Source organism: Penaeus japonicus, unplaced genomic scaffold (assembly GCF_977035675.1).
Source record: "Penaeus japonicus unplaced genomic scaffold, GWHDUDI00000001_assembly GWHDUDI00000028, whole genome shotgun sequence".
Classification (NCBI taxonomy): Eukaryota; Metazoa; Arthropoda; class Malacostraca; order Decapoda; family Penaeidae; genus Penaeus; species Penaeus japonicus.
The window spans coordinates 22,862,779-22,872,778 of NW_028234430.1; the positions used below are offsets into that span (position 1 = coordinate 22,862,779).

Genomic DNA, 10,000 nt, shown 5'->3' on the forward strand with positions numbered 1-10,000 from the left:
GTGATGTGCCTGTTCCAAGCTCTTCCTCATGGCTCTTTCACCATGGAGAGTCTTGATGTGTCAATACAGTCAGATTCATCATTCTCTCTTGATGTAAGTTTCAAGGGATGCTGTAATTTACTGTCTTTATACTAAAAATTTACTTTTTACCTGAAAATTTATATGGTATTGATTTCAATTTTACCTATACTAATATGTACTGTCATACTTGAACTTTTTCCTTACCTCAGACAAGCAGCGAGAATGTTGCACAGGCTGCCAGTAAAGGAAGGCCACTGTCAAATGTAAGCATTGGCCTAGGAGAATACCAGCGCACTCTAGAAGAAGTCTTGACCTGGCTCCTGGGTGCTGAGGACAGACTAGCTGTTATGCCTCCCATTGCTAATACCACAGAAGAAGTTAAGGACCAGTTCCATGACCTTGAGGTAAGTTTAGGTCTCAGTGGAAGAAATTATATCTTAATTTGTCTGGATCATTATACATGTGTTCCAAATAGAAGGCAGTGCTATCCATTAGTAATACCATTTCTTTCAGCGATGATGATCAGAAAAGAAAAGATTAGATAAGATGAGTCAGCACTCATAGCTGGCAGAGGCCGGGCCGCCTTGAGCATATAGCCCGGGCGAAGCGACGTCTTCGCATATCTGTCTGAACTGAACTGAACTGAACCATTTCTTTCAGGAACTTATGCTGGAGCTAACTTCGAAGCAGGGAGGTATTGGAGATGTCCTTGGAGAAGGATCAAGACTTTTAAAGGAAGGAGTGATGGAGGAAGAGGAAGAGGAAGAAGTCCGAGTGCAGATGAAGCTCCTTAACACTAGATGGGAAGAACTAAGAGTCAAGGCAATGGATCGACAGTCAAGGTATATATGTTTTTAGTATCTTGACCCACTCCTGGGATGCAGCCATTTCTTGCACCTATTTATTAAGATTTGCCATGAGAAAAATCACTATTCTGGTTTCTTGAATATTTAAAAGTATTTTGATTTTATGCGTGATTAAGATAATATCCCTTCATTTTGAATGAATATTATAGATTCATTGATTTTATTTTCATATGAATATATTTTAGGCTTCATGAGAAGTTGATGAGCCTTCAGCAAGCACAGTTAGAAAGCCTAAAGAAGTGGCTAACTGAGACTGAGGATCGCATTGCTAATATGAGCCAGGTAATATGGGAGTTACTGTGCAATAATGTATTAATTCCTATGGAAATAAATATATCTAAACGTGTCATTGATGTGAAATGTTGATATTTATATTGACACTACCAACAGGTTGGACCTACAACAGATGTACTAAAAGAACAAATTGCAGCCCACCAAAGTCTTCAAGAGGACTTGGAAAGTGAACAAGCTAACATCAACTCTCTCTCCAACATGGTGGTTGTTGTTGATGAGAGTAGTTCCGACAGTGGTGGGTGCAGTTTATTATTATATACTATATTTTGTTGTTGGTATGTTTGGTGGACTAGGGTCAATGATAGTGGTATTGTAAATTTTATATTTATGTATTAATGTCAGGGTTAGAGAAGGTATTCTGATATGTTATGTTATAGTGGTATATATTGTATGGTAAGAGCTGTTCAGTTCTTTTCTATATATGTATATATATTTTTTTAATAATCTCTAAAGGAACAAGGAATTCAGTACATAATTAATTTCATCTTTATTATAATACTGCCAGAAAATGTATTATCCATCAAGAAATTTTCTTGAAGACTTTTTAACATACTGTTATTTTTTCAGCTTATTCATCATTGGAAGATGAACTGAATGCCTTGGGAGAAAGATGGGCTCATATCTGCAGATGGGCTGAATCACGCTGGAAGACCTTGCAGGTATGTTTATTCTTAAGTGGATCAAATCATTTTCAGCTGTACATGCTTCTAAGGGAGCTAGATTTGCAAGATAATCACAAAAGTTTCTTCATTGTTTTAAATAGTGATTCCTTTCCAGACACTGTCTGTTCACTGGATACATTATGAACAAGAAATGAACAAAATGGGAGAGTGGATGAATGAGAAGGAGTCATTGCTGCGTGAGGTAGAAAGTAATCCATCTTCTGATCAGGAGCACATCCTTCGTCAGGCTAGCATGCTCCAGGTGCGTGCTGATTTTTAGATATAGAAATGTATTTTTTGTTTGTTGTTCATAAATGCTTCTAGGTTTGCTCACTAATTTTGAGTGTGGTATATAATAAATTTGAATTATTTTGATTTTTAAAAATAAGATTACACATGTGATGAATATGTAACTTTTTTCAAGTAGATGATATTATTTGTAATTTAGATTTTTTCCAGAAGTTGAGTACTTTGAAGAATTATGTATAATGCAAGTTTAATTTCCTAATTTCTCCATTATAGATTCTTCAAGCAGAGATGGAAGTACAACATCGCCGATTTGAACACTTGCAAGAAGAGAGTGCCAAAGTTTTAAGCCACTTACCACAGGACTCACCTGGCCAAGAGAAAATCCCTGCTGAATTAGAAATGGTCCAAGATCGACTAGACTGCCTCGTCAGTATCATTGAGGCTCAGACACAGAGAGTGAGTATTTTTGTTATTTTTGTTCATAATTATATTCAATTTTATTTCATGTTATGGGAGTTACTAGTTTAGTAGAAATTTAGATGAAGTTATGATATATAATTGTAAATATCTGTCTTTGGTCAGATATTCCTTTCTTTCTTTATAAAGATGAATAACTACCCATCCGTTTTTTGCAATACATACAGTTATAATTCATGTTAATTTGTCCATTAAGATGTGATCTCTATTGTTGAATTGTTATATCAAAAGTTGATTTTGATTCTTGATTTTATTTGCTTCATCAAGATGGCAGCTAATGGCATTGACATTAAGAAAGTTGTCATTCCTGGAGATAATACAAGTGACATAGTCAGCTCAAGCACGACCACTATCTCACATGAAGATGCTACAGTGGTAACCAAGATCATAACCACCAAAGTCATCACAACTGAGATGGTAAGTATTTTTATTTTTTCTTGTTAGGAGTAACTGAGTAGAGTCTGCATATCTGTGTCTATATTATTATTGCTATTTTAGTTTCATGGATGATCTTTGTATTGATTATTATATTATATAAACAACCATGTAAGATATTAATTTTCTTTTTCAAACAGGTGGAAGGTAGTGTAATTAAACGCCAGAAGCTTGAAGGAGGCAGCCAAGAGGACTTTTCTGTTGCTCTCCATCAACTGGGTGGATGGATGGACTCTTTAGAAGCAGAGGTTAGGCCTAAGGTTGCAGGAGAATTGACCATAGAGCAGCTATTGCAACTTGCTCAGCAGCTTGAAAATGAGGTGAGTTATTACCCAGAACTATGGAAGTTTTCATTGCAAAAAGAAAAAAATAGTTTTGACAATGCTAACATTTAAACATACCTTGTTAAATAACCTGAGTTATTGAGAAATTGAATTTCTATTGTAGATAACATATTATTTCAGTAAAATGACAGGCAAACATTTGTTACTTTATACTATTAATCTCACAGGTTTTGACTAAACAGCAAAGTTTTCACATTATATAACTATAACATTATATGGTAATGGATTTAATGTGATATTTTGAATTCTCAGATTGAAGGGCAAAAAGAAGAGTATTATAAAGTTGTAAGCCTTGGCCAGTCAGCTATATCAGAGACATCAACTATTGGCGAATCTGCCAAAGAAAGTGAACAACAGGTTGCTGGAATTACAAGTCGCTGGGAAGCTCTGAATGCAATGCTTATTGAAATCAGGTAATATCATCTAGCTTATGATATACTTACTTGGTTACTTTGTGTAAGTTTTAGCATGAGACACACTAATGCCTCATGCTGGGGCCATCCTAGGGAACTGCCTGTCTTTTGTCAGTTACATGAAACTGAACTTGATAAGGGATGGCATTTGATTCAGCCCTCATTCTTTCACTGCCACTTGTTGGTGGTTCATCTGGTATTGAATTTAGCCAGCCATCTAATTTTCTTTTAAACACTTCTACATTGCACTGGTTTAGATTTCTTATATCTTTTGGCACACTATTAGATAGTCTTAGTCCATTTATTAGTAAACTTTGATTTTACATTTTTCTTAACAGTGATGTTGATGTACCTATCCTAGTACGGTAACATGTTCCTCCCTGCCTAGGGGAATGTCTTACTTTAATTCCCCCTTCCTCCACATCCCTTGGATTTGGTGCTAGAGTTTCAATAATCTCCCATACATATGTAACAAAGTATCTTGCTCTCTGTCTTTGTAAAGAGAATATTTTTTTTTTTTAGTCTCTCCCAGTAACTAAGACCTATCATATTGTCTATTTTTCTTGTAAATACTCTTCAGACCTGTTCTAGTAACATTATATCTTTTGTGAGACTTGTACTCCATACTTGGCATTGATATTCCAGTCTTGGAATCACTAGTATTTTCCATAGTAGTAGGTGTTCTGGATCCCTTGTGTTAAAAGTCCTCATCACCCATCCACTCATAATGTTTCCTTTTCTGACTGTCTGCTCATAATGGTGACTGAAGTTCATGTCATTGCTCATATAAAGTCTTAGATCTTTTATTATTTTTTTCTCTTTAATCTCTATTCCCACAATCAAATATGTATATGTTTATGTACATGTATGTATATATATGATTTTTGTCAGCAATGACTTCCCAGATTTATAGGTATTGATACTATTTTCAAATTTTATATGTCTGATCCACTATATTTTTAGATTTAGATTTAGTTGGATCAAGTTAACTAAAGATGTATGGATAAGGGAAACAGTACCTGAGATTGAAGAGTATTTATGGCACTATTAAGAGCCCTAAAAATTCATAGATTAATGATATTGTCTGCTATTTTTTCTCATTTCCAGAACTCGCATAACATTCTTGACAGAGAAAAAGAAGGTAACAACTCAACTCAGTGATCTTGAGGTACAATATGAAGGATTCCTCAGGTGGTTTGAAGATGTGCGCACAGTAAGCGAGAATGAGCCCAATGCTGTCACTCTTCAGATGGAACAGTGTCAGGTTAGTACAAGGTCACTACAAGTTATATGCTTCCCTTTTTGGGATTTTTATCCTTAAAAGATCCAGTAAAAAGTGTATATGAAGTGGAAGGCTTTGTTGTTTTTGCATTTACTATTAATTCCTATGTCCTGATACTTTTTATTGATATAAATTTGAATTGTGAAAGGTATGACAGATTCTAATATTTACTGATTTTTTAATATATTTTGTTACCCCCTATAGAGCAAAATTACAGCAATGGACAGTCATGAAGCAGAAATTGGTGCTCTTAAAACAGCATGTGAAGCACTGGATGGTAACTTTGCACAAGAGACCCAACCAGTGATGGAACAAGTTCAGACTTTTGTTACCAAATGGGAAGCCCTTAAGATGAGGTATGATTTTCTTAAAAATATCTTGGGATTGCTTCAGTATGCTTTTATTGATACAAGTATAGAGTTTTATTTTTTTTTCAGAATCCAAAGTTTGCAATACCCTGAATATTTCTTTCAGTCATTTGATAATCACTCAAAATATTTAAAAGGAATCCATAGAATTATTTCTCACACAGACCTTTTTCTTTTTATTCATACAGGCTTATGGAATGGAGTGTAACCTTGAAAGAAAGAGTTGGACAAGTAACTCCAACACCCATGGTTGTTGAGACTGTTCAGACTGCCCCACCAGAGTCACTTGTTAAGGCTATGGAAGCTTCTAGGAAATGGCTGGAAAGTCTTGAAACTGCCCTAGCATCTGAACATGTTGTCTCCAGTCTTCCACAGATGCAAGATATGTTGTTAAAGTTCCAGGTAAAGAAGCAGTCTTAACTTTAGCTAATTTATTTACCAAGTTCAAAAAAATAGTTTGTTACTATATCTTGTTTTACTGTATCTTATTGTCATCTTATTTGTATTTTCCACTGTATTTAATGTTGCCTTAACTCTCTTTGCTTAATTTTACCAGTCTATACCTAATCTGATTTTAGTTTAATCTTATGAACTTGATATGTACATTGTTAGTGTGAACTGCACATGAATTCATATGTGGTACCTTTTTTATGTAAATCTCTCCTATTAACATTTTTTCTGTACTTCTCAGGACTTGTCACAAAAAGTTGAAATGGAACAAGGCAACATGAACCACATAAACGATGCTTGTAATGCCCTTATTAAAGATGGCCAAATTGGGATCTCAGATGACTTTACGAAGTTGAGTAAGCAGTGGGAAACAACTACTGAAGCACTTCAGTCACGCATCAAGGCTATAGAAAAAGGTCTGCTATCTGTGCCAGGATTATGTATTACTTCCCATTTATAGTTGTGAGCGAGAGAAATGCGTTGTCTAACTAATGTAACATATTGTTTTTTTTAAATGCAAATTGGAGTTAAATAATAAGAATTACTAAGAAAGATTTCAAGTGAACAGCCATTGTAATTTAATGTATTGTACATTCACAGTGATTGAAAAGCAGAAACAATACAATGACGAAGTGTCTGGATTGTGCTCCTGGATGTCAGAAGTTGATGTTTTCCTCCAAGCAGAGGAGCCAGCCCTTGGAGATATAGAGACATTAGAAGCACAGTTAGAGCAGTCTAATGTGAGTTATATCTTTTCTCTATGCAGAAAATGAAATGAAAGTAGATGTAGTTTAGAAGATACTGAAATACTTAATGTACTAACAGAAACAGATTGATAGATAGATAGATAGATAGGTAGAGAGACGTGAACTCAGGTTACATTTTACATTGCAGGCTCTCCAGGATGATATTGTAACACTGGAGAATAATGTAACAAATATTACAACCTCTGGTAAACAGTTGATGGAAGAGGCTGAATCAGAAGTAAAGGGAGCAATTACAGTCCAACTGGATGAACTTACCAAGCGTTGGGCATTAGTAACTGAACTTGCTAAAGCTCAGAATAAGAGCTTAAAAGATGCCTTAGCTAAGAGTCAGAAGGTAAGATTTTGTATTGATTTCAAGTCAACACTCTTTAATAATCCACAGTTATCTCTTTATCATGCTATGTGACAATATAATATACTAGCTGTTGAAAGCTCCATTAAACATTATTTTTGAGTTTTGGGGTGAATTATGAAATTTTGTATTATTTAAAAAAGAGATAACAAATATTTTTGAAATGATATTGAGCATTTATGACCATGGTAGATCTATTGATTATTAATGCATATCTGTGAATAAAGCTAAAGTTTGAATGGATATAATTTATTTAGGATTGCAAAAGATTCTGAAATGCCTTGAATCTATTTTAGGTCCATGAAGATATTCAGGTATTAAATACATGGCTAGATGAGATGGATCAGAAAGTCCCTACTTTTGGTCCAATAGAGACATCATCAGAACTAAGTTCAGCAATTGACATGTTCACTAAATTGCGTGAAGAGATAAGTGAACACAGTGAAGAGTTCAGAGGTGTAAATAACACCGGTAAGTATACTTTTTGAAAGTTAATAAATGTATTATGTGAAGTATGTTTCAGGTATTTAGGAATAGACATTAGATAATTTTGTCTGCAAGTATCTAAAGATAGGTATACTTTTCAGCTTTGAATTTCATTAAACAGAGAAATGATAGAAATTTGATATATTAGGACCTTATACTGAGGTCTGTTATACTTCAAATACATCAAAAGTTTGCACAGGAGGTAAAGAAGAGGAATGTATAAAAAAGGACCAAAATGTGTGTGCAAAAAATACTTAAGGTTATTTTACAGGCAATGAGATGCTACAACATGATGCTGTTGCTACCCATGAGGAGCTTGCCAGACAGTTCACACAGCTCAATGGCAGATGGACTGATGTTGTAACTCAAGTGGATTCTCGCTACAAGGTCTTATCTACAGCTTCTGAACAGTATGAGGACTTTAAGAGTAAGTTACATTTTGTTATTAGTTCAGTAGATCCTGATTTTCCTTGAAGACTTTCCTTTAAGAATTTGTATTTTCCAACTTTATTATTATTATTATTTTTTTATAACAATGTATGTTGTCCATAAGATTTTGCATGCAGGCATATACAATTCTTATGTTGATTTCAGAGCTTTGTAGTGAGGAAACAGAATGGCTTAACCAACTACAGGAAAAGCTTGAGAAATCATCAAAGTCTGCAGCAGATGCAGAGGAAATATCAGAGGCTTTAGATGTAAGTCTTGAATTTGTAACAGTTTATTTATAACAAATGTGGAGAGAGTTACAGTGACATCAAGTAGGTGCAGTTGGATGAATAAACAGTATAACATTTAAAAAGAATGGAATGTCATAAAGTATGTAACTTTCTAAAAGATGGAATGTTGTAAAAATCTGTAACAGTAAAAAAAATGGAATGTAAAAATAATCTTAATTTTTAGGATCTTGAGATCTTCTTGCATAGCCACAATGAAAGTCGACTGGAGCAGATACGCAACCTTGCTGAAGCTCTCGTTCAGGAGAACTGCATGTCTGTGGCTGTCCAGAATGCCACCCACACCCTCACTTCACGCTTTGACACCCTGAATGCCCAGGTGAGGCAAAATGCTGATGTCTTTGTACCAGAGTAATGCTATTGATATTATATGATATGCAAAGATTGAACCACTTAACCTTTTCAGAGAAAAATACTATCTGATTGCAGTTTTCCCTTGTAATAAGTAAAATTTTGATTTAATAATTCATCATATATCAGATTAAAATGTGGTAAAAGTTACTGATGGGAATCTTCCAAATTAATGAGTCTGTACTTGTCATTATTGCATAGATTATTAGTGGTATCAATATTATTTTAGGTTATATTATTTTAGTTTCATAGTTGATGCTTCTCATATATTTATCTATTTATATATTGCATATACACATACATTTTACATAGCTGGTTATTGCTTGCATATATATCAGGATTACATTTACATTTGCCCTTCACAGTACTTGTTATATTTAGAATCAGATTGATTATTAAATGAAATTTACAAAGTATAGTAGAAAGCAGGATCATATTAATCAATATATAACCCTTTTGAGAGGTATATTCTTCTTATGAAATAGAGAGGATGTGTATCTCAATGCATAAAGGGGATGCTGTGCATTGTAGTATACATTTTTTAGGTTATTTTGTGTACAGCTATTTTAGTAAAATTTACCTTATTAACCCTCTCTGGACGGGTGGTACACCACGGGTACAGCGCATTCAAGGCCCGTTCACAGGGTGACGTCATACGGCATCGTTTATTTAACTGATTTAGGCCTATGTGTTCGAGAGCCCCGGCATTGTAACATGCAAGGCTGGAATGCCCTCGTCATGAGTGGGTTAACACTGGACTAATAATCTCAAGTTAACAAGTACATATCAGTTTAATTTATACTATCCATCATGTACAGTACCTACCATTTCTAATTTCCAAGTTCACAATTTAGCATTGACAATGTGTAAACTGCCAGCTTTGACTATAGTACCAAAAACACATACTCCATAAGCATATTGTCATATGTTTTGGAGAAAAGAGTTGAAACTGGTGGGTCATGCATAAGCATGCTTATTTGTGAAATTGGAAGTGAAGGGAACTGGCTGTACATTGTAAATGGAATGAAAAGATGGTTCAGCAGTAGATTTGGTTTGTATGTTTTTGTAATGGTATGCCTCTTTTCATGTCTATTCCTGTATACCCCTTTTATATGCAAGCATTGAGGAAGGAAAGCAGCAGAAATACTCCCTAAAAATGACAGAGATAAATATTTTTTTTGTATGGATTTATATGTAGATAAGAAAAGGTAGACAATGCCTATAGGTGTGTCAGTATCTCAAAATATCTTTAAATACTCTGAAGTGTATATTATTATTAGCCTAAGTTTGGTGTATGTAATAAGTATTTTTAGTATTAATAGATACTTATAACTTGTGTAAACAAATTTATTATGATATATATATTTGGATATTTATATAGAACAATCTTTTCTCCCAACATGCTTACAAAGCTCACACATCTTTTCTATCAAGCATTTGTAAGTT

The 10,000-nt window shown here is 34.3% G+C and overlaps 1 protein-coding gene across 19 annotated transcripts in view; it reads left to right on the top strand.

The window, feature by feature from the left end:
* LOC122251860 (dystrophin, isoforms A/C/F/G/H-like) overlaps positions 1–10,000 on the top strand; it is a 1,045,059-nt gene that overhangs the window by 173,012 nt on the left and 862,047 nt on the right. For all 19 annotated transcript variants that reach the window (XM_086553567.1, XM_086553566.1, XM_086553574.1 and 16 more), the window contains exons 6-26: positions 1–93; positions 231–425; positions 682–863; positions 1,073–1,169; positions 1,278–1,416; positions 1,749–1,840; positions 1,959–2,105; positions 2,366–2,548; positions 2,837–2,986; positions 3,145–3,324; positions 3,601–3,761; positions 4,869–5,025; positions 5,248–5,399; positions 5,600–5,813; positions 6,103–6,277; positions 6,462–6,601; positions 6,756–6,962; positions 7,277–7,451; positions 7,738–7,893; positions 8,061–8,164; positions 8,370–8,522. The exon at positions 1–93 is cut by the window's left edge and continues 44 nt beyond it. In XM_086553567.1, coding sequence (XP_086409693.1) covers positions 1–93; positions 231–425; positions 682–863; positions 1,073–1,169; positions 1,278–1,416; positions 1,749–1,840; positions 1,959–2,105; positions 2,366–2,548; positions 2,837–2,986; positions 3,145–3,324; positions 3,601–3,761; positions 4,869–5,025; positions 5,248–5,399; positions 5,600–5,813; positions 6,103–6,277; positions 6,462–6,601; positions 6,756–6,962; positions 7,277–7,451; positions 7,738–7,893; positions 8,061–8,164; positions 8,370–8,522 — 3,252 coding nt within the window. The remainder of the gene's footprint in view (positions 94–230; positions 426–681; positions 864–1,072; positions 1,170–1,277; positions 1,417–1,748; positions 1,841–1,958; positions 2,106–2,365; positions 2,549–2,836; positions 2,987–3,144; positions 3,325–3,600; positions 3,762–4,868; positions 5,026–5,247; positions 5,400–5,599; positions 5,814–6,102; positions 6,278–6,461; positions 6,602–6,755; positions 6,963–7,276; positions 7,452–7,737; positions 7,894–8,060; positions 8,165–8,369; positions 8,523–10,000) is intronic.